Source organism: Zootoca vivipara, chromosome 11, assembly GCF_963506605.1.
Source record: "Zootoca vivipara chromosome 11, rZooViv1.1, whole genome shotgun sequence".
Classification (NCBI taxonomy): Eukaryota; Metazoa; Chordata; class Lepidosauria; order Squamata; family Lacertidae; genus Zootoca; species Zootoca vivipara.
The window spans coordinates 55485575-55510614 of record NC_083286.1 but is presented as its reverse complement, the minus strand read 5'-3'; the positions used below and the strand labels follow the sequence as shown (position 1 = coordinate 55510614).

Genomic DNA, 25040 nt, shown 5'->3' with positions numbered 1-25040 from the left:
TCCCTTGTGTGGCACAGCCCTCATCACCCTGTTCTATGCCTTCCCCACCTAAGAGCATGCCTCTTCCATTTCCCTCAGACTCTGGGGATGTCTCCCTCATAGCTCTTCCTGCTCCACATCCAGGCAGGAGGCTGCATCTGCAGAATCAGATACAGGCCATTTAAGGATTGCAGACGCCTCTTCCAGAGGGGAGGAGCCATTGCAAGAGTAGGCCCTGCCGGCCTTCTTAAGTCTTCAGGGAACCTTTTTGCACACTCAGCCAGCAGGGTGCACTGGGAGCTGCTCAGTTTCTGACCTTCCGGAGGAAGCAAGAAATGTTTTGTTTTGATGAGGTAGGCAGCACATTAACTGGAAAATGAGCACCATAAAATTTTAGAGCGGAGCACAGGAAGCTACCTTACAGCGAGTCAGAACCATTGGTATATTTAGCTCAGTATTCTCTACACTGACTGGCAGGGGCTCGCTAGAGTTTCAGACAGGGATACTCTCCCAGCCCTACCTGGAGATGCTGGGGATTGAGCCCGGGACTTTCTGCATGCAAAGCAGCTTCTGTACACTGAGCTGTTTGCTTTTTCCTTTAAGTTCAATTTTTTTAAAATCCTCATGAAAATTCATCACCATTTTACTGTGAATTTCTCCAAATATCCATGTTTATGCATGCCCTTCTGCCTGATATACACACTTTTGCAAAGCGATTTCCCCTAATAGAATGCACTGATATGTGCATTCTCATGTACATATCCATGTGTTTTTGTGCACACTGCTTTGCCAGGGAACTGCATTGCAAGATGCAAAAAAAGGTGCAAATTCTGAAGGGTGGCGGTGTTTCAGTTTGCGTATTGTTTCAGAAAGTCCAAATTAGGTAGGCTCACCTTTTAAAATGGACTGAATCAAATTTCTGCTCCACCCCTACTTCCAATGAGCATTTGTTCCCCTTTGTTTGTGGGGAACTTAACAAAGAGCTGGTGCATGGCCCCTTCCATTATTGCAAAAAGTCTGATTTGTGCAACCTGAATTTTTGGGTTATGCTTGAAGCCCATTTGAAAATAGCGACTGTCAGGAACTGCCCAGTAAGACAGTGACTTGCATAAGGCCATGAGAATATAGGAAGGGCCCTGCTGGATCAGACTAGAAACCCATCTAGTCCAGCATCCTGTTCTCACAGTGGCCCACCAGTTGCTCCCTGGCAACTGGTAGCCAGAGGCAGACCATCTTAGACACTGGACTTGTGGTTCGTAGCCATCGACAGCTAATCACTTTTTAAAGTCACTATGCAGTGTGTGAAAAAGTAATTCCCAGAATCAAAGAATTGTAGAGTTGGAATGGACCCCAAGGAGCATCTACAACCCTCTGCAATGCAGGAATCTTTTTCCCAACTTGAACTCACAACCCTGAGATTAAGAGTCTCATGCTCTACCGACTGAGCTATCCGTTTGTTCTGAATCTTGCATCATTCATCTTCCTTGGATGACCTTGAATACTACCATTAATAGAAAGGGAGACAAACATTTCCCTATCTACTTTCTCCACACCAGGCATCCCTAAACTGCGGCCCTCCAGATGTTTTGGCCTACAACTCCCATGATCCCTAGCTAACAGGACCAGTGGTCAGGGATGATGGGAATTGTAGTCCAAAACATCTGGAGGGCCGAAGTTTGGGGATGCCTGCTCTACACCGTACACCTTTTTGTATCCCTTACTTGCCTTTGCTCCAATCCCATTTTGGGTGCCTTTCTGCCCCTTTTCTAGTTCTACAAATATCCTTTTTGAGATGCAGCAGCCAAAATTCAGCAGCCAAAATTCTGCCCAGTATTCCATGATTTCTATACTGGCACTTGTTGTTTTCCTACTGATCTATAACATGGAATTCACTCCCCCCCCCTTACAACTGCTGCACACTTGGACAATATCTCCATCGATCTGTTCACCAGAACCCACCAAAGATCTTTTCCCTGGTCAGTCATACAAACATAAGAGGAGCCTGCTGGATCAGGCCAGTGGCCCATCTCATCCTGCATCCTGTTCTCACAGTGGCTGAGCCTGTGAAAAGCCTGCAAGCAGGATTCAAGCACAAGAGCAACTCTTCCCACCTGTGGTTCCCAGTAACACCAGTTCAGATCCCATTAGTTTATACGTGAAGTTAGGATTTTTGCCACCTTCTTGGCCAGAAGGAGGTGCAACAGCCAGAAGGAAACTGCAACAGTTTCGGGGTCTGCCCTCTGCTGCATGAAGCAGAAAAGTTCTGGTAGAATAGGTGCATGCAGCAAAATGTCCAGCTTTCTGCTCACCTTTCCGTTGGGTAAAAGCCTTCGGATCTGCACTTTATCAAGATGCCAACCAGGATTAATCCCTGTGCCGTCATGCCCAATGCGGATCTTTTCAAGAATGTCCCCAATGTCCTCCAGCTGGAGAAATCAAGGAAGACACTTCAGGATCAACCAAAGTTTAGCAACCTCACTTTCCAACACCCAATCCTATTTGTTCCTTTAGCTTGTATCTTGTTTTTTTCTTAATGGGATAAGAAGGTGAGAAATATCCTGGCAGCATCTCAAACTGCAACCATCTCAGAAAGGTGTGCTAGATACTAGCACATTCCAGCTAGCAGAGGACTTGGCTGTAGACTGAAGCTCGTGAAGTTGGCAAAAAAAGGGTGTATAATAATAATAATAATAATAATAATAATAATAATAATAATAAATTTATTATTTATACCCCGGCCCATCTGGCCGGGTTCCCCCAGCCACTCTGGGCGGCTTCCAACAAAACATTAAAATACAGAAATCTATCAAACATTAAAAGCTTCCCTAAACAGGGCTGCCTTAAGATGCCTTCTAATTGTTGTTCTCTTTGACCTCTGGTGGGAGGGCATTCCACAGGGTGGGTGCCACTACCAAAAAGGCCCTCTGCCTGGTTCCCTGTAACTTGGCTTCTCGTAGCGAGGGAACCGCCAGAAGGCCCTCGGCGCTGGACCTCAGTGTCCGGGCAGAACGATGGGGGAGGAGACGCTCCTTCAGGTATATGGCTGGAGCTGAAAAATCCAAGGGAGAATAATGGCCAATTTAGACTTTGCCCAGTGCTCTCCAGGCCATACTACAGCTAGGGTGGGGAATATGTTGTTGGGCTACAATTCCCATCATTCTTAACCATTGGCCATACAGGCTGAGCTTGATAGGAGTTGGGGTCAGACACCTGAAAGGCTTCAGACTCTTCATCCCTGTTGTAGAATTTAATGTCCAATAACTCAGGCAATATGCCAAGCTAAAATCTGACCCCATCTTTCCAGCACGTCTTCTTCTACAGGGGAGAAAGGGTGAGGGGGGACTGAGCTCTAATCCTGCTGGAGACTGTGCAGAGCAGACCTTCTTCTTCTCCATCTCTTGCCTTTTCTTGAGGGTGGGATGTTTAAGGTGTTTGTGCCCTGCTTTGCCCTAGAGCAGGCACCCCCAAACTCGGCCCTCCAGCTGTTTTGGGACTACAAATCCTATCATCCCTAGCTAACAGGGCCAGTGGTCATGGAAGATGGGAATTGTAGTCCCAAAACAGCTGGAGGGTCGAGTTTGGGGATGCCTGCATTAGAGCTTCCAAATCATGGTTTCTAATAATAAAATAAAATAAAATAAAATAAAAATTTATATCCCGCCCATCTTGCTGAGATTCCCCAGCCACTCTGGGTGACTTACAACATATATAAAAACACAACAAAGCATCAAACATTAAAAAACAAAATATCCTATACGACCAACAAACACATCAATAAATCAATACAAACCAATAATAACAACAACAATAACAATAGCAAATGCTTGAAACTGGGGTAGATCCACCAGCTTGCAAAGTTATCCATTTCAGGTGACAGGATTTACACCAAGATTCTCCAGACCAACTGAGATCCATCTCTCCTTTCAAATAAAAATGATTAAGATCTCTATTTATCTGGAAAACATTTAACATTAGAAGGAGAGCAATTATTCTTCCCCTCCCCTTCTGCTCATGCCAAATAAATTGCCTTCCTTTGTAAGGAAATGCCATGCGTGCTTTTAAAGACAGGCATGGAATAAGCCAACGAAATACAACAACAACAACAACAACAACAACAACAACAACAACAACAAAATGGTATATTTATTGCAGCATTTTCCACATTGCCATTAAATCACCTCCTCAAAGTGTGGCTGATAACAGTTTCTTAAATGCTTTCAGGAAGCTATCTGCAGAATATAAAGCAGATCCAGCAGTAAAACTATGACTTCTTTCTTTTCTTTTTTTAAAAAAGGCATTTACATACATTTACTTAATAATTTACAATATTCATGGGTTGTATCCAAAGAAGTCATCACATCATCACAAGGACTTCCACCTGTGCAATTGAATATCCTCCCCACACTATCAAATCAGTTATGGGGTGTGTGTTTTTCCACAACCGTCCGGTGATATGGGGGCAGGGAGCACACAGGAGAGGAAGGGAAAGTCCCGTTGCACAAACAGACATCCTTGCACTAACAGGAGAGCCTCATTGGTTAAAACCTCATTTTTTCCCCAGGTAATTTGTATTTTGGGGGGGAGGGGAGGAGAGAAGCGTAATTTCTCTAGATCAAATGCCCTACAATCCATGAATTATCCATCCATGAATGTGGAGGAGAAGGGTATAAAAAGGGTATAAAAACATGGAAAAGTATTGCAGAATTGATTTCAATAAATTAATTTGTAAACAAAAGCACCACGTCCCATGAATTCCTTGCAGTCCATTCACCTTTGTGGCATTCAAAAGCTAAAGATGGAATGAAAAGTCCCTTCCGCCGTAGAAAGAGGGGAGATTGTGGGCAGCCACGAGCCCGTGCTGAGAGAATGGCTGCCATTCTCCCAGCCCATTGGCTGGCTCCCAGACACGGCGCTCCCTTGGCATATCCAATCAGGACGCTCCAAGGGGGCGTGGCTCGCTGATTTAAGTGAGCGCGCAGCTGGGATTCAGCCTCTCTTTCCAGACCCCCAGCCGATGAAATAAAATAGACATCTAGGCTAACTGCTCTTTTATCCAGATTTTGGTTTTTGTTTTTGTTTTTTACTGAGGAATCAAATAGTTCTGCTGTCAGTTCTTTCATATTTGATCCTCACATGGCCTTGAGCACTTTAGAATTTCTTTGGACTAACGCAAATCTGCTCCTAAATCTTATTTTTACAAGTTTTGAGGTTGGTGTTTTATACTGGCAGAAGACAGCTAGGGAGTGGGGAGAAGGGAATAGGAGCGAAATGTTGCATGCTGTCAACTACTTCCGAGAATCTGTAATAAGTTCAATAGACCTTGAAAACAATTCCGGGATTCCTGATCATCCAGGGCTGTGAAATGTAATCCACAGGATAATTCTGAGAGCAGAGGATGAGTCGTCAGATCTTAAAATTTGGACTACAAGAAGGCTACGGCATCTCTTAGGTTACCTCAACAATGAACTGATTCACGGAGTTCCTCTCAAAGAACATTCTTCGCTCCCTTTTGTTTTGGCACAAGGATTTCTGGCTAGTGCAAACCCCATCAGCTCCATACAGGACAATGAAGACGTCCGCATCAGTCCCAGCTCCAAAAATATCAGTTGTGTAAACAGTGACCTCGTAGGGAACAACTGGACCAGGTGAGGAAGAAGATAAACAGCAGGCAAAACGAGTTGGCGTTGTTAAATGTATGACCCACTCTTCACCAGCAGGTCCCAGAATTAAAAAAAACACTCTTTTTTATGTTTAATGCATTTTATTGGGACATGGGTGGCGCTGTGGTCTAAACCACAGAGCCTAGGGCTTGCCAATCAGAAGGTCAGCGGTTCAAATCCCCGCGACGGAGTGAGCTCCTGTTGCTTTGGTCCCAGCCAACCTAGCAGTTCAAAAGCACGTCAAAGTGCAAGTAGATAAATAGGTAGCACTCCAGTGGGAAGGTAAACAGCGTTTCTGTGCGCTGCTCTGGTTTGCCAGAAGCAGCTTAGTCATGCTGGCCACATGACCCGGAAGCTGTACACCGGCTCCCTTGGCCAATAAAGCAAGATGAGCACCGCAACCCCAGAGTCGTCCGCGACGGGACCTAATGGTCAGGTAAAGGGACCCCTGACCATTAGCTACCTTTAACTTTATTGTAATATTTAATTTATTGTTTTATCTATAATTTTACTTGTACACTGCTACGAAAGCCTTTTTATTGTGGTTTATAAATTTTTCAGATAAATGAATTTTTGCATATCAAAATGTACTTCGTCTTTCTGCCGATGTCCGTTTTTAAACCTCTCTCTTCTAACACTGTGGTCTTCTGCATGTCTTTTTTTATGAAATCATTTTTATTTGATTTTACAAATATAAAATTATAACAATCCAAATGCTTATCCATATATAGAGATTTCTCTGAATCTCAAGACTCCCCCCCACATGGGTCCTATTGTTAACATTTACAACTGCATATTATTCTGCATTATGCTTAAAATTCTACAAGGCAGGCTTAGGCAGTATGTGGACCGAGAACTCCCAGAAGTGCAAGCTGGATTTCGAAGGGGCAGAGGAACCAGAGACCAAATAGCAAACATGCGCTGGATTATGGAGAAAGCTAGAGAGTTCCAGAAAAACGTCTACTTCTGCTTCATTGACTATGCAAAAGCCTTTGACTGTGTCGACCACAGCAAACTATGGCAAGTTCTTAAAGAAATGGGAGTGTCTGATCACCTCATCTGTCTCCTGATAAATCTCTATGTGGGACAAGAAGCTACAGTTAGAACTGGATATGGAACAACTGATTGGTTCAAAATTGGGAAAGGAGTACGACAAGGTTGTATATTGTCTCCCTGCTTATTTAACTTATATGCAGAATTCATCATGCGAAAGGCTGGACTAGATGAATCCCAAACCGGAATTAAGATTGCCGGAAGAAATATCAACAACCTCCGATATGCAGATGACACAACCTTGATGGCAGAAAGTGAGGAGGAATTAAAAAACCTTTTAATGAGGGTGAAAGAAGAGAGCGCAAAATATGGTCTGAAGCTCAACATCAAAAAAACCAAGATCATGGCCACTGGTCCCATCACCTCCTGGCAAATAGAAGGGGAAGAAATGGAGGCAGTGAGAGATTTTACTTTCTTGGGCTCCTTGATCACTGCAGATGGTGACAGCAGTCACGAAATTAAAAGACGCCTGCTTCTTGGGAGAAAAGCAATGACAAACCTAGACAGCATCTTAAAAAGCAGAGACATCACCTTGCCTACAAAGGTCCGTATAGTTAAAGCTATGGTTTTCCCAGTAGTGATGTATGGAAGTGAGAGCTGGACCATAAAGAAGGCTGATCGCCGAAGAATTGATGCTTTTGAATTATGGTGCTGGAGGAGACTCTTGAGAGTCTCATGGACTGCAAGAAGATCAAACCTATCCATTCTTAAGGAAATCAGCCCTGAGTGCTCCCTGGAAGGACAGATCGTGAAGCTGAGGCTCCAATACTTTGGCCACCTCATGAGAAGAGAAGAATCCTTGGAAAAGACCTTGATGTTGGGAAAGATGGAGGGCACTAGGAGAAGGGGACGACAGAGGACGAGATGGTTGGACAGTGTTCTCGAAGCTACGAACATGAGTTTGACCAAACTGCGGGAGGCAGTGCAAGACAGGAGTGCCTGGCGTGCTATGGTCCATGGGGTCACGAAGAGTCGGACACGACTAAACGACTAAACAACAACAACAACATTATTCTGCAATCTATATTTTATGTCAATCCATATTGTCCGTAATATTTGTTACATTACACATGAGATTAAAATCCTGTCAGTGTTTTCATCTGCTTGCAATGGTCTCTTAAATTTTCCTCATTCTTTTTTAAAGTTTTTGTCCTCTTGGTTCCTGAGCTTTCCAGACAGCTTTGCCATTTCTACATAGTCCATCAGCTTAGCTTGCCATTCCTCCCTGGTAGGGCAGAATTAGAAACTCTTAAAACATGACATTCCCAATAATAGGGTGGGTCCTGAAAACACACCTCTCGTGCCTCAAAGACAAGAGTGAAGAGGTATATCATGGATAAGCCAGACACACCTCTGTAGGGGCATAAAGGTAAAGGTAAAGGGACCCCTGACCATTAGGTACAGTCGTGACCGACTATGTGGTTGCGGCGCTCATCTCACATTATTGGCCGAGGGAGCCGGCATACAGCTTCCAGGTCATGTGGCCAGCATGACTAAGCCGCTTCTGGAGAACCAGAGCAGCACATGGAAACGCCGTTTACCTTCCCGCTGTAGTGGTACCTATTTATCTACTTGCACTTTGATGTGCTTTCGAACTGCTAGGTGGACAGGAGCTGGGACCGAACAACGGGAGCTCACCCCGTCGCAGGGATTCGAACCGCCAACCTTCTGATTGGCAAGCCCTTCCTGTAGGGACATAATTCCACACAATTAAAAAAAGAACTCGTTTAAAAACACACCAAATACTCTGGCAAGCAACACTACTCACATGGGACATATGTCCTGGTCTGTAGGGTTGCAGGGAAGAGAACTCTTTCAATCGCTCCATCGTCTTCTGATTTATCCAGCCAACGGCCACAAGGGAACACAAGACACAGCCCCAGGCATGGGGCATCCACTTCTACCCATTCCAAGAACCAACCTTGAGCTTTACCTGCAGAGAAACAAGAGACAGTATTCCAGGTGTGGTCTGATCACACAGTATTTTTACTGCCCTTGATCTGTGCATTATACTTCTGTTGATGTAGCCTAGAACAGCATTATTATTATTATTATTATTATTATTATTATTATTATTATTATTATTATTGCTGTTGCATTACACTGTTGACTCATGTTAAGCTTGTGGTCTACGATGACTCCTAGATCCTTTCCACATGTATGACTGGCAAGACAGGTATCCCCCTTGCTTCACTTGCCTATGGAGCAACCTGGGAATCAGGGAAATATTCCTAAGTTTAAAGAGCTCTATGCTGTTAGAAAAACATTCTTTAAGAAACAGATAAAAGTTCCTGGAAGCTTCAAAGAGGGTTCCAGAATTTTATTTAGTGTGTAGGAGTGGCACTCTGGGCTTGATTGGTGTCAGCTGGTGGTGCAAATAAAGGGAGGAAGTTGCAGGCTGCAATTTCCGCACGTGGAAAGCACACACACACACACACACACACACACACGCTGTCAGCACACTGACAACAAGGTTGGAAGTAAGGCAATGTGTGGTGCTGATACTGTGAGTTTTGTGTGGGCAGTAACCTCTAAAATATGCAAATTAGGAAAGGTGATGTGCCATTATATTTATGGCTGGAGGAAGCCCCCGTGATCATGTAAGCTTGGGACCGGTGCCCATCCTAGAAGTTGTCTCAGGGTCAAGTTGACCTGTGTCACCAATTAATTGAGTGCTAATTCTCTAGAGCTTGTTTGAGCAATTTTGTACACTCAAGCCAACATACCTGTGTTATCGTGGCCAATCTTAATTTTTTTTAGGTCTCCGAGGTCCACACATTCCACCGTGAACACGTCAATCTTTCCTCGCTCGAATTTGTTCTTGTTCGTCTTAGAAGCCTTCAGGCCAATCGTCCCTGTTTTGTTTTAATTCACAGAGGGGGGTGGAAAGGAAAGGATTATTATTATGATTTATTTAATCTATATACCGCCCTAAACTCGGAAGTCTCAGGGCGGTTCACAGAAAAGATCAACATAATAACCACACTATGTTATAATTAAAATAAAAACAACAATGCAATTACACACACACACACCAAAAAAGAGCCACATTTTAAAAGGGCATAGGATGCTGGTACCAGCGGTTGATGTATCTGGGCATCTGCCAAAGCACTGGCCACTGGGGGCCCTATTGAGTCATTGAAATTCTACTCAATATTGATCCAGAGTAGATTCCAATGTATAGTTAGCAGAGTAAAAACTTAAACACGTTGCAGGATTCCCAAAAAAACAGACTAGAGGCAATTGTTTTTCATCCAGCAGAGCTTTACTGCTACTGAAGGCAAATGAGCATAATGGTCAAACTTAGTTGGTGACAACCCTTTGTCCTTAGGGATTTGGAAGAGAAATACAATGGGAGACCCTGTTCCAACTTTCTTCTCTCACTCAGCACCATCTGCCACTAACTGCCCTGTGGGAAAGATCCTGATAATTTGTTATATGCTTCATTGTTTATTTAGTTTATTTTTTATCTTGTGAACCACCCTGAGATCTTCGGATGATGGGTGGTATATAAATTTATTATTATTATTATTATTATTATTATTATTAAGTGTTTGTGTGTATGTTTAAATGTATTTGGATGTTACTTGAAAATTTTCTTGGGAGGATTTGTATCCTGAAAGGCAAATTTGGATGAATAAATTGTTTGGAGGTAAAACCATTCCTCGTCCCATTATTTTTGCATAACAAAATTTTATGCACCACTTGATCAGAAGAGAACCTCTATGCGGTTTACAAAATTATAAAATCAAGCATTAACATTATTGATTAAAAGAACAGTTAGAACAGCCGCGACAGAAGGATGCCAACAAAAGAACAGGTGTTTTAAAACATGCAAAAGATAATTAAAGTCGACAGTAGCTAAAAAGGAAGTAAATGGTATGCCAACATTCTACATGTCTGCATAGACTTGCCTAAGCAAAAATGTTTTCAAGAGATGCCAAAAGGAGCACCTATTCTGACCAATCACAGGACTGGAGGTCTTGACAGAGGCACTTGTTGAAATACTTGATACAATTACACTACTGCTAGCAAGTACAGTCACTGCAATTCGTAGGTCATTCCCTTTGTCTGGGGTTGAAAGATTTTCACATCTGTTGATTAAATAATAATAAAACTATCCACAGAAATGATGAGAAGAATCATGCTTTAAAATGAAACCTGTGAAAGTGGAATTTGACTGGAATTCTTGCCATGTTCAAATATATTAAAGGATGTCATATAGAGGAGGGAGAAAGGTTGTTTTCTGCTGCTCCAGAGAAGCGGACACGGAGCAATGGATTCAAACTACAAGAAAGAAGATTCCACCTAAACATTAGGAAGAACTTCCTGACAGTAAGAGCTGTTCGGCAGTGGAATTTGCTACCAAGGAGTGTGGTGGAGTCTCCTTCTTTGGAGGTCTTCAAGCAGAGGCTTGACAGGCATATGTCAAGAATGCTTTGATGGTGTTTCCTGCTTGGCAGGGGGTTGGACTGGATGGCCCTTGGGGTCTCTTCCAACTCTATGATTCTATGACTGATCTGTCCATCCCTAATTCAGTCAGATCTGGTGCATTTCAGAACAAAGGGAATCTCAAAAGGCTCCAGGTGAAGACCCAAAGAAGGCCTGGACACACACAACAGCTCAAAAGAAGTTTATACTTCATCTATCCATGGCAAGAAAATAAATTCCAATCTGTTTTGGCTGCCCGAATGAGAAAACATTTTTGCCATGAGACGATGAAAAGGTATTTGCTGGAAGAGTAGCTAAGCCTTCCATGCCAGTTCTCTTGAGCCCTGGCAGTCAATTATATGAGTGGCAACCAGTACCCCACCATCTCGCCCTGGGGCTGGGCTTTTTGCTCCCACCTGTATCATCTTTGGTGCCATAAAGGACGATGAAGACATTGGCGTCCGTCCCACCACGTTTCTTGTCCCCAGTTTTCACAGTCACGGTAAACGTAGTGGATTGAGCTGTCGAGAAGAAAAATATCCATTGGGAAGGGCTGACTTCCGAGCTATGATGAATTTCATGCCCTCTCTTACCCCATCACACGCAGGGCTATTTGTATGGCGTGAGTTAGCCTTTGAATAGAAGTGATCCAAGACCCACAGTCGAGTCATACTTCTAGGACAGGGACAGGGGACCCTTTTCTTACCTTCCAAGTCCCGGACTGCAGAATCCGGGACCAGCAGCCGTGTGACACCGGAAGTTGCGTCGACGTAGCTTCCGGTGGCACTTTGCCCTTCTATGGGCACAAAAAAATGGCCACCGCCAGCTTCAAAAGTAGCTTCTACGCATGACCGGAAGTGCGTCGACGCAACTTCCGGTGTCGGGCCGCCCATCTATGGGCACCAAAATGGTCGCCGCCGACACTGGAAGTCGCGTCTACGCACTTCCGGTCATGCGTAGATGTGACTTTTGAAGCTGGCGGTGGCCATTTTTTGTGCCCCTAGAAGGGCAAATCAGAAAGAAAAAAAATGGCTGCCGGCAGGAGAAAATAACGGAGAAAAACGGGAGACGAAGTGATACGGGGGACCACCGGGAAAAGGTAAGTAAAAACGGGGGGTTCCCGGGGAAAACGGGAGACTTGGCAGCTATGGACCTTTTTCACCCCGAGGGCCACATTCCCCTCTGTACAACCTGTTGGGGGCCACATGCCAATGGTGGGCGGGGCAAGAGGCAAAAGTGGGCTAAACAATGTATGTTTACATTAGTAATTTTTAAAAAAATATTCATATGTTGCCCATCTGACTGGGCAGCCTCAATCACTCTGGGAGGCTTCCAACATATTTAAAACACAAGAAAACATCAACTATTAAAAATTTCTCTGAACAGGGCTGCCTTCAGATGTCTTCATTTGTCCAGTCAGCTAGTTCTTAAGCACACACAATTCTGTTGTCTATCCAAGGAAGGAAGAGGCGTTCAAGCAGAGTTCAAGGACTCATTCCAGCCAAGCAAAAACACTCGAGGAGGATGCAACGCCTCTCCTCATTTCTGGTGTTATTAAAAGTGTTTGCTTTCATCCTCAGCCTTTGTGATCTAGAAGCAATTTTAAAGAGCTGGTGGCAAACCTTTCTGTTCCAGGCCGAGTGTCGCAAGAGACCCAGAATCGTCGGTGTCCTTCAGCACAAAGGCTTCGTCCACTGGGACCAGCTCTCTGGCAACCTGACCATCGTCTTCTTCCACTGCCAGCCACCTCTGGCATGGGAAATAATAACTGCAAGAACAGCACAGTTTAGCAACCTCCCCTTGGCCACCTCCAGATTGAGATCCAACTCTAAAGGCCTACGCAATATGCTAGCTCCATCTCCAATGCTCCTAAGGGCAGGTGCCCCCCCACCTTCTATTTTAGCAGAAGTTGCCAGAATGGGGGGGGCAGTGAGGGGGGCTTTCATAGTCCACACCTGCAATTTGCCTAGGGGGGGACCCCTCATAGTCTTCAATTATTTCCCCCCCCCTTATGTAAATTGCAGACAGGATTTCAGATTGGCAAATGGTTAAAGTCATTTTATTAACCTTCATGCTAGGATCCAGTTCCAACAATTTGTGATCAATCCACCCTGTTCCCTCTGCCCTTAAAAGTAAAGATTCATAGCTAGTTATGTATTGTCCAGCTTGGCCTTAAAGGGGCAGGTCAGTAGGACAGTAGACCAAGAAAATGTAGAACTGTAGAGCTGGAAGGCACCCCAAGGGTCATCAACTCCAACCCCCTGCAATGAAGGAATCATTTGCCCAACGTAGGGCTTCAATAGTATACAGTTAAACCAAGTTATTTTACTTCCTGTTAGAGCTTCTTTTATTTGTTCTTTGCTCCTCATTTTCTCCACCCATTCCTTTATTTTAAGCATTTTCTTCTCTTTTGCTTCTTTTTCAATTTCCTTTTTTTGAATTTACTGGGAAGTAGTCTATCATCACCGCCAGAGTTAGTATCAATTTTCCTTTATATTTCACCCATATCTCAATGATGATTTTTAATAAGGGATTTTCAATATTCTGCCACCATTGCCTATTTGGTTTGATAAAAAAACATATCCACTAACTTTCCCCTCTTTTCCTGTCATTCTAACTCTCCTTGTTCTGTTATTCCGTCTATGATATATCTTAACCGATTTGCTATATAATATAACTTTAGGTTGGGGATACCCAGTCCACCTGTTTTTTTTGGGGGGGGGGGTTTATACTATCTTCTTTTATTAATTCTAGGTTTCTTTATACCCATTACAAAATTTATTAATCACACTTTGCCAACCCTTTATCTCTGTCTCCGGTATCTTAATTGGTAACTTTCTAAACAAAAACAAAATATTCTAGACAAAATTTTCATTTTCATTATCTCTACTCTTCCAAACCACGAAAGCTTAATTTCCTTATATTCCTCCTGTCTTTTCTACAAATCTTTGCCTATGACAGTATTACCTTAAGTATCCAGGAAATCTTAGCTATGCAGCTTTTGTTGTTGTTGATAATCTTAAGCATTTTAGAATACTGTATTACAGCGGTACCTTGGTTCTCGAACGGCTTAGTTGTCAATCAAACAAATTGGCTCCCAAATGCCAAGAACCTGGAAGTAAGTGTTCCGGTTTTCTAACATTTTTCGGAAGTCGAACAAACTTCTGGAACGGATTAAGTTCAAGAACCAAGGTACCACTATATAACATTAATAAATGCCCTCATATTGAAAGCTCTGGCCAGCAGTTAGCTTTCTTGTATAGCCATTTTGAGAAAGGAGGTTGGCTGGTTTCCAACTCCACACTACCTGATCTCACCTGCAAGCATGTATCATTCTTGCAGATGCTGTTTTACCAAACCTCTTTTGACCCTGGGTTTTGGGGGAAGGCAAATGGGACCCGTCAGGAGGTTAGATTTTGTATAGGGGCATCCCAGAACAAAGGCAACCCAGTCTTGTACTGAAAATCTCTGGGGGAGGGAGTGGACTCTTCAGACTGCAGTCCCATATCCACTTACTTGGTAGTAACTCCCATTGAATTCATCAAGGTTTGGTATAAATGTTAAGGGCTACATTGTAGAACACCCAAGCAAAAGAGGACCCTATTGTTGAAATTCCCCTTTAGGTTGTTCTGTGTAGTGTTTATCTTAACAACATCTCCATGCCTTGCTTCACTTATACAATCCTTGGGCACTTTAGTTATATATACAACCAGAATTGCAAATTGATTTCAATTGGCCTGTGAATTATCTGGTCAGGACCCAGAATGTTGCCTTAGCTGAGGGATAGCCATCGATCTGCTCACGTGATGTCCTCGTTGGTGTCAATGACCTCTATCCTCTCCAGGAACCAAGCGGGATTGCTTCCGGTGTTATCGTGGCGGATGCGTACCTTCTTGAGCTCTCCCAGATCAATGGCTGGAACAGTGAATACATCCACCTGCAAAGCAGCAAGAGAGAGAGAGCCCCCTGCAGTTCTGTATGCCCCCCAAAGGGATTTGTGCCTTGAGAGCTGGGCATTTTCCCATCTCAAATGTTCTTTGCAGGACAGTCCTATACATATCTACCAAGAAGTAAGTTCCATTGGCATCAACAGGGCTTACTCCCAGGTATGTGGGTATAGGACTTCAGCCTTGCAGAGCAATCCTATAGTCTTATGGGAAAGACAGGAGCTCAGGGGTAGAGTGGCTGGGGAAACCCAGCCAGATGGGCTGGGTATAAATAAATTATTGTTATTATCATCATCATTATTATTTTTATTACAATAATAATATTCTAATAGTCCCAGGAAGTCCCAGGTTCAAGCATCTCCAAAAAGGATTGAAACTTCAAAGAGGTGCTACCTGTCAGTTTAGACCAGGCATCCCCAAACTTCGGCCCTCCAGATGTTTTTCTTAGAATTTTGAAGTGTCAGGCATAGCTCTAGTGGCTTTAGCCCAAACGTAGCAGAGTTTTCCTGCACAGCGCAGAAGCTAGTTGAGGTGGAATTGACTAGTCGTCTAGACGCAGAATAACTATTTACAGGATTTATTAAAAGAAAATAAAACCAGCAGAGTTTCTGCATACAAAGCAAAGCAAAATAAATCCTCACTCTCTCTCTCTCTCTCTCTCCAACCATACACAGCACTCCTACTTCTAACACCCAACAAGAAACAACTGTGCTAGCATTCCTAGATAACAGAGTTCAGTGCTGGTCATTAACCAATCAGAGAGTAGTTTCTAGGCCAGGCAGACCTTGGCTTTCTGCCAAGAGTAAATTGACACTGCCTTGAGTTAATTGTATGAAGCAAGAATCTGTAAGTTTCCCAGGAGAACCAATTAACAGAAACTGAACAGTTTTGGATTACAATTCCCATCTTCCCCGACCACTGGTTCTGTTAGCTAGGGATCATGGGAGTTGTAGGCCAAAACATCTGGAGGGCCGCAGTTTGGGGGTACCTGGTTTAGACAATAATGAGCTAGATGGATCACTGGTCTCATTTTCTATAAGGCATTAGGTTTTGCTAGTGCCTATTAAAAGTGAGTGAGTATTATTATTATTATTATTATCTGGATATTATTATTATCTGGATACCACCCTTCATCACAAGACTTCAGGACAGTTCACAGGATAAAAGTACCAAAGGTAAAAAACCCAAAGAAATGGTTAAAACAAAACAATCACACACACACCCCACATAAACATTTAAAAGGCTGTGGAATATTAATCAGCCTTATAAAACAAAACAAAAAATACAAACCTCTCAGTTTAAGGCTTCACATCTGTAGTCAAAATGTTGCCCCCAACTCCGTTTGTTTAATGGTCTAATGCAAATGCCCAACAGATAAACCGGATGCAGTGTTAAAGGCACCGCCCCTTTTCAAAAATACAAATAGCAGCTGAAGGAGGAAAATGATAATTATCAGGGTTGCAGGAGAAGGGGACAGAGGAGTTTAACTCATTTCTTTCCCTGCTGAGATCCTATGGGGGGGCTGCTGCTCCCTGAAAGCTGCTATTTGTAAAGGGAAGAAAGTTCTCATGGGGAACAAATCTGTAGAAGCTGTAAATCTGAAATATTCCTCTAGGTCTATTGTTTGGTGATCCGCTGCGATGGAAGAGAGTAGAATGTCGTGCTTGTTTGTCTTTTGGTTCTTTTCGGAGTGCTGGGTTAGCTAGGCATGTGGCCTACATCTAGGCACCCAGTTATCATGTTCTTACCTGGTTCTTCTCAAACTTGTTCAGGTGATCTGAGCGCTTCAAGTGCCTCTCTCCGGTGTCTCCTCTTTCACCGTAGATGCTCAGGTAAACATTAGCATCCGTTCCAGCACCCCACACACCCCCAGTGATGACATTGACTTCATACAAGTTTGCTGGGGGAAGGAAGCCATAAATCTCTATTCAGATTCTGAAAGGACTCATTGTTCCCCCTTCTGTAAACATGTTTTGCTTAGGCTTAGCCTGTTATTCACTGAAGAGTTCTGGTGAGTCCATAATAATAATAATAATAATAATAATAATAATAATGTATTTATACCCCTCCCTTCTGGCTTGGTTTCCCCAGCCACTCTGGGCGGCTCCCAAGCAAGCTTCTTATTGGGGCTTGCTTGCCTTCCAGAGATCATTACACCAGATAGTACAGGGGTGCACAAGTCTAAAATGCCCAGGCTACAAATTTCCATGGCCCTCTAGCAGCTATGACGGCTCATTTACCAGAAGTAATGTATTTAGTGTTAACTCTGGAAGTGTATATACTTGAATCTGACCAAAATAAGGCTCCTAGAGCAAAATATAGATACAAAATATGCATGCAATGTCCTCCTCCTCCTCCTCCTCCTCCTCCTCCTCCTCCTCCTCCTCTAATCCCAACAACCCTCTGAAGTACTGAGAGGTGGGGACAGGCCCAAGGTCACCCAGTGAGCTTTGGTGCCCAGTGCTGATTTGGTCTCCTAGGTCCTAGCCCAACACCCTAACCACTACACCATGCTGCCCTTGTCCAAGTTTCCTCCCCAATCACCTTGCCCAAGTCTCTCCCCGCCCCCCGGCTGCTTTTGCACTCCAGAGGAAAAGATATGGGGAATCAGCAGTGCTATTTCCTGAACTGGAAGGAGGCCTGACTAAAGTCCCTTCAAACTATCAGAAAGTTGGAGAACCCTGGACTCGTGTCTGCATGGCTCTCCACTTACTGGCCACCCTGCTCGCACAAGGTCCATACCCGCTAGAGCTGGATACAAGGAAATGCACTGGGAATCATGCACACCAAGAAAGGAAACTGCCTTATACTGCATCTAGCTCAGAATTGTTGGTACTGACATGCAGGATCTTTCAGTTAGGGATCTTTTCTATCCCTGCAACTGAGCTATGGCCCTTCGATCTCAGTTTACCTTCAATTTCATCTCCATCCTCTGGTATCAGTTCCACCACCAGCTCCTTGTCCTCTTCATCCCTGGCCAGCCATCGGTGGGCTTCAAACTCATAAACCTCCATAATATCTATCTCCTGAGGCTCCTCCTCTTCCTCCGCGTCTTCAGGGGACTTCTTCTTCTTCTTCTTCTTTTTCTTCTTTTCCTCCCTTGTCGGCATCTTCTTAACCGTGACCGTTTCCAAGAACCAGCCATCCCCAATGCCACTCCCGTCGTGGCCAATTCGGATCTTGTAGACCTTGCCAACGTCCGCAGCTTCTACCTTTAAGATGGTTAGTAAAATAATCTCTGAGCATTTCGACAGCATTTTACGGTGCTGAAAGCGTTTTGCGCATGCTCTCTGTCATCCTTACAACAACCCTGTCAGATATTATTATCTCTATATTTCAGATCGATGGACAGAAGGGTGCTTTTTAAATTGTACTAATTTTGTTAAAGACAAGACTATTGAGCATAAATAACAAACACACAGGAGGAATAAATAAAATATAAAACAAATGATAGGGAGTGCTTGCAAAGACAGTTTTTTGAAGGGGGTTTCTTTTCTTTTCTTTCAATTTCAATAGCTTTCATTTAATGATTTTGCAGTTTATGCAACAAAGCAAAAGACAAAAGAACACGCAGCAAGAAATTATAATCTTTAACTAACCCATGGGTAAGTCATAGATATGTAAATCTTTTTAAAATGACCAAATAGTTGGTTTAACAAAATGAAGCTCAATGTAGAAGTTGGGAGAAGAGGTAGGATACTGGGGAGAGTTACAAATATTTCCAAATTAAACCATAATGAACTGGGATTGGGGTTTCTGAAGACCCCTGTGGGCAAAAAAAGATAATAGAATCATAGATTTGGAAGGGGCTCCTAGGGTCATTAGTTCAACCCACTGCAATACAGGAGTCACAACCAGAGAATACTTGTGACATGAGATGATTGACAGGCAGGTGGCTCCACCAACCTGTCCAATGTGGGCTGCTAGAGGTCAGGAAGGTAATTTCTGGGTCTTTTGCCCAGATCCAGTTCCCCACCTCTGCCACAAGCTATTTATTTTGCACGGCTTAGTTTGGCTTTGGAGCAAGCCTCCAGGTATTCCGCTTCTGACCAGGAGAGAATCTCATTCACAGCTTCCAGGGCTGAGAGCTAAAGGTTCATATTTTCCGTTTCTCTGTGATCACGTCCACAAGGCACATTTTGAACTTCATAACACATTGTGCAGGCGTGACCTCGGAGAAGCTAAAACTGAAGAAGGCTCGTCTATCTTCAAGCCTGGCAAAAAGATGCAATATCTAGATCCGCCACACTTTTGCTGGTGGAGAAGGAAAGCCCTCACCCCGGAGAAATCTATTTAGAGCCCCTTCTGCGGCTCAGCCCTACCTTGAAGGTTTCTGAAGCTCCTCTCTCGTAGTTGTTTGACCGGTTCCTCAGAATCAGGACCTCAGTTTTGCCCAGCTCACCATAAATCTGCATGAAGACGTTGGCATTTGTACCCGCATTCCTCACGTCGCCAGTCACTACACACACCTCGTAATTTATCACTATGTTTGAAGCAGATGGGGAGGAGAGATTATTGTGGGAACTAAGGCTGTTCTCTCCCCCCCCCCCTAGATTTTAGAGGATTAAATTAGAGGGTGAAATTAAATAAGATGGAACCTTAAAACGCAATTGTATGTAATTTGGAATACAGTCGTACCTTGGTTTTCGAACAGCTTAGTTCTCGAACGTTTTGGCTCCCGAACGCAGCACACCCAGAAGTGGGTGTTCCAGTTTGTGAACTATGTTTGGAAGTCCGACAGAGCTTCCGCAGCTTCCAATTCGCTGCAGGAGCTTCCTGCAGCCAATCAGAAGTTGTGCTTTGGTTTTCAAACGTTTTGGAAGCCGGGCGGACTTGCGGAACGGATTCCGTTCAACTTCCAAGGTACAACTGTATAAACATTGACATTGGGTGAGCTGGAAGTCACTAGCTTTGTTGAATTTGAATATAACTGTAGAGTAACAAATGGAACTTTCAATATGGAAAGGAGGAAAATATTCTTATTGGGGGTGTGTGTGATTTACTATGTGAAGAAGTAAGTACTTTATTGTATCTGCTCTAAATCTTCCAACATCACAGAGGACATCCCTCCCTTTCTTTCACTCCCTGAAAATGCTATCAATCATAATCACTAGAAAGGTGCCACCAGTGCTTACGTCTCTCAATCGGGACGATCTCGCTGGGGTAGACCTCAATCTCTACTTTTCCATCGGCTTCGGTTTTGTCCAACCAACGGTTGCAAGGGAAGTTGTACTGCTTGCCGTGGACAGGAATTGAAATCTCAACACTGCCAAGGTGCCAGCCAGCCCGGAGTCCTACATTGTCGTGCCCGATGGAAATCCGCTTGATCTTTGGGAGGCAGAACGGAAAGAGTTTGAGTGCACCATGGAAATACCTATTGCTCTACCTCAATTGTCTTTGCTCTCTGCCTCAAAAGGGACTTCTGGATTCTGCTCTGTGCTATAGCAGCCAGGCAGATACAACGTCTAGATTTGATGAGTTGTGCCCAACTAAGTTCCATATTGCAGTTAATGGAGCTAAGTTAGGCATGCCCATTGATTTTTATGGTTCTGCTCTGAGTAAGACTAACACTGGACACACACACACACACACACACACACACACACACACAAGACCCCCCCCCCAAAAAACCTGGAGATCCATCATTATTATGATCATCGTCATCCCAGCAGCCCTCAAAATGACTGAAGCCTGTTGAGTAGAGGCTAAATGAACTGAGCCTGCGCAACACTGACAGCACATCATATTAAGACTCCTACAGACTGCAGAGGTAGGGAAGAATCCTATGCACAACAAGGTGGTATAAAGCAAGCCAATATAAGTTAAGCTAGTGTAAAATTGCATCAGATCCAAAGCCCCTTCGGCAGCGGGGCTGCTGCTCCACCTAAGCATGGCAGAGAGAAAACAAGTCATAGAATTGTAGAATTGTAGAGTTGAAAGGAACCGCAAGGGACATCTAGTCCACCCCCTGCAAATGCAGGAATCTTTTGCTCCATGTGGGGCTTGAACCCACGACCCCGAGTTTAAGAGTCTCATGCTCTACTGATTGAGATATCCTCCTAAAATAGCACTTTATGTTGGGGTGCTGGGTCACATCATAGAACTGAATGGGCTTATGGTCCACTATAAGTCCACCCATTTTGGTCCTCTTTCTGCCATGCCCCCACCATGACCTTTGGGGGGGGACTTACCCTGGCTTTGGCTCAGCCAGCTAAGGCTGAGCTGAGCTGAGCTGAGCAAGATAAGCTGGAGCTATATTTGGCCAAGCTGGGATGTGGAACTTATGTCAGCTGAACAGGAATCAGCTGGCTGAGCCAGTGAACTGCTGCATCCTAAGATGCTTATCCCAGTGGATCTTTCCATAGGATTGCCCCCTAAGTGGGTTCAAACCACCATGCTCCAATGTTTCCTCTTCCCCTGCCTTGACCCACTGTTTTCCTCTACATGGAGTCCTTGCTTGCTATTTCCGATGTTTTCTTTGAGTCTAAAAAAGCTATTGCTGAACTGTGGGTTTCAGTTTAGAAAGCATGTGATGCCATAAAATATGATAAACTGCTAGGCAACCACACTCCATTTTTAAAGCCATTGTGACCTTAACAATGAAACCAGTCCTTTCTGCGGCTCAAAGCCATGTTTGCAGTTCGTTCTTACCTCCCCAATGTCCATTGTGTCAAGAGTGAAGATATCGATCCGTCCTCGTTCAAAGTAGTCCTCTAAGTCATTATCAGACACCAAAAGTGTCTCCTTTTTCGTGTCTGCTTTTTCACCGTAGAGCTTGATCAAAACCTTTGAATCTGAGCTGGCTCCAGGGACGTCCCCTGTTTTTATGCTGATGTGGTAACCGATATCTACAGAAATATTAGCATGAGCTAGGTATGAGACCTGATAACCTATGGCAAAAACTCATCCCTCATCACTGGTGATCAAAAAAGAATAGGAAGGGAAAGAACAGAAGCTAGGAATTCATGTATGGTACTTCAGACCCTTTTAAGGACCAACTGAAATGGTCAGTGTCACCCATTCCTATACTTGACAGAGGAAAGATAAATAGACTTGAGCAGAAACAATGAGAAGAGAAAACGAGTTAAAAGAATGCTTTCCATCTACCCCCGTCCCAGTGAAGTAAAAACCAAACAGCCAGACATGAAATCCATTTGCAAACTCACTTTCCAGAATAGATGATCTCCCAGCTGGAACTAACTCTCGAATAATCATGCCATCATCCTCATTCTTGTCAAGCCATCTGGTCAGCAAATAAAAGTTAAGTTACCTGCTATTAGCAGCCAAGCATCAGGGGGTTTATTAAAATCCAGGATGATACAGTGTATATACTGAAAAACAAACCTGTGGGCCTAGAGACCTTTTTATGGCAATCTGGAATAAAGAAACAGATTACAAGACACCTGGCAAAGAAGAAACAATATCCAATTATTCACAGAAGGGTAGGGTTGGAAGGGACCCCCAAGGGTCATCTAGTTAAAGAATTCCTGACAGGTAGCCATGCAGCTTCTGTTTGAAGACCTCTAATGAAGAAGAGCATCTCCTCTTGCAAGGTAAATGTATATATTTGTCATCTTTATTCCCTTTCTCAGTTGTGGATTTGAGATGCTTAAGGGGGGGGGCAGGGAACAAGAGCTGGGAAAGATGCTAATTTCTGGCAGGTAATGCCTTAAAGGTCATCAACAAGATTGAAACCTTCTTCGTTTGGGGAGTTTGATAAAATTGCCCTCAAAGGGTACTAAGAACATGTATAATTTCTGTTTTACCCTAACCTCTGACATGTTACATTCCAGGTATTCATCTACAAAAAAAAAGTGGGCTACTCATTGTCTATTCTTCCCCATTTTTTAAATTGTAGGTTCCAGAAAAACGTCTACTTCTGCTTCATTGACTATGCAAAAGCCTTTGACTGTGTCGACCACAGCAAACTATGGCAAGTTCTTAAAGAAATGGGAGTGCCTGATCACCTCATCTGTCTCCTGAGAAATCTCTATGTGGGACAAGAAGCTACAGTTAGAACTGGATATGGAACAACTGAGTGGTTCAAAATTGGGAAAGGTTGTATATTGTCTCCCTGCTTATTTAACTTATATGCAGAATTCATCATGCGAAAGGCTGGACTAGATGAATCCCAAGCCGGAATTAAGATTGCCGGAAGAAATATCAACAACCTCAGATATGCAGATGACACAACCTTGATGGCAGAAAGCGAGGAGGAATTAAAGAACCTTTTAATGAGGGTGAAAGAGGAGAGCGCAAAATATGGTCTGAAGCTCAACATCAAAAAAACCAAGATCATGGCCACTGGTCCCATCATCTCCTGGCAAATAGAAGGGGAAGAAATGGAGGCAGTGAGAGATTTTACCTTCTTGGGCTCCTTGATCACTGCAGATGGTGACAGCAGTCACGAAATTAAAAGACGCCTGCTTCTTGGGAGAAAAGCAATGACAAACCTAGACAGCATCTTAAAAAGCAGAGACATCACCTTGCCGACAAAGGTCCGTATAGTTAAAGCTATGGTTTTCCCAGTAGTGATGTATGGAAGTGAGAGCTGGACCATAAAGAAGGCTGATCGCCGAAGAATTGATGCTTTTGAATTATGGTGCTGGAGGAGACTCTTGAGAGTCCCATGGACTGCAAGAAGATCAAACCTATCCATTCTTAAGGAAATCAGCCCTGAGTGCTCCCTGGAAGGACAGATCGTGAAGCTGAGGCTCCAATACTTTGGCCACCTCATGAGAAGAGAAGAATCCTTGGAAAAGACCCTGATGTTGGGAAAGATTGAGGGCACTAGGAGAAGGGGACGTCAGAGGACAAGGTGGTTGGACAGTGTTCTCGAAGCTACGAACATGAGTTTGACCAAACTGCGGGAGGCAGTGCAAGACAGGAGTGCCTGGCGTGCTATGGTCCATGGGGTCACGAAGAGTCGGACACGACTAAACGACTAAACAACAACAACAACAACAAGGTTTCATTAAAGGGCAGCGTCTTCCACTGCACCTGAGGGCAGTGGGCTAGTGTAAGGGGACTCACAGCTCTGGCCACTCCCCACCCCCACATTGGGATTTGCTGCCTGAGGCAGCTACCTCACTCAGTCTCATCATAGGGCCAGCCCTCACACTTACTCTCTCTTTCACACACACACACACACACAATTTGCAGTCTGAACTGGTGCAGCCTGGCAACAGATGCATTGCACGCATTTGGTGATTGCATATTCCATTTCTTTTTATTTAAAAAAATCCAAAGTAGCTATGAGACCCTGGCAAAGCACCACAGCAGAATGGGCAGCATGCAAAACAAAGGAACCCAATTTCCCCTTGCTGAACGTTTGATGATTGTCGGGTATGTACTCTACCCAGTATTCTTCCCTTTCAGTCTCTAAAACCATGTGGCCAAAGGTAAGTGCTTTGGAAAGGTTCATATGCCTCAATTAGCAGTACTGCACCTGAGTTTTCATTTTTGCTCCAAAATCTGCTGTTTAGGGATGTTCATTGTGAAGAAAAAAAACACTTTCCACTCCCTTGCAAAATTTGTTGTGTCTGTTTGCTGCCATTTTTCCCTCTGCCTGCTACTGCTGGGGCGCCATTTTGTTTTACTTGAAAAGGCCACATCACGCCATGATCCCAGCCAATCAAGGTTCCCAATGATGCCACAGCACCCTGCAACCAGGCAGGCAGGACTATGTGACAGCAGCACTGAGAGAAAACAAATCCTGGCTACTGTCCTCCCTCTGAATAGGAGGAAATGGATCACTGTTGCCTAGGTGTTAATGTTGATGCTCGTTATTTGTCTACACCATACTGGCGCTTTTGTCCACTTTCATTACTAGGCAAGACTTCCCCATTTCCAGTTGCTTATGACTAGGCTGGAGAAAAATGTGGATATAACTGCATGCATATCCCACTGAAAGCAAGTGTCGATGGATGACATCTGCATTCTGCACCGGCCAGGAAAAACGTTCAACAAT

The 25040-nt window shown here is 43.9% G+C and overlaps 1 protein-coding gene across 1 annotated transcript in view; it reads right to left on the bottom strand.

The window, feature by feature from the left end:
• The window catches only part of LOXHD1 (lipoxygenase homology PLAT domains 1), a 148919-nt gene that overhangs the window by 54120 nt on the left and 69759 nt on the right, over positions 1 to 25040 (bottom strand). The window contains exons 15-27 of the mRNA XM_035100922.2: positions 22237 to 22313; positions 21722 to 21918; positions 20206 to 20398; positions 19393 to 19553; positions 17982 to 18282; positions 16819 to 16970; positions 14927 to 15060; positions 12746 to 12891; positions 11540 to 11644; positions 9419 to 9547; positions 8461 to 8625; positions 5434 to 5615; positions 2289 to 2405 (exon numbers count right to left, since the gene is read on the bottom strand). Coding sequence (XP_034956813.2) covers positions 2289 to 2405; positions 5434 to 5615; positions 8461 to 8625; positions 9419 to 9547; positions 11540 to 11644; positions 12746 to 12891; positions 14927 to 15060; positions 16819 to 16970; positions 17982 to 18282; positions 19393 to 19553; positions 20206 to 20398; positions 21722 to 21918; positions 22237 to 22313 — 2059 coding nt within the window. The remainder of the gene's footprint in view (positions 1 to 2288; positions 2406 to 5433; positions 5616 to 8460; positions 8626 to 9418; positions 9548 to 11539; positions 11645 to 12745; positions 12892 to 14926; positions 15061 to 16818; positions 16971 to 17981; positions 18283 to 19392; positions 19554 to 20205; positions 20399 to 21721; positions 21919 to 22236; positions 22314 to 25040) is intronic.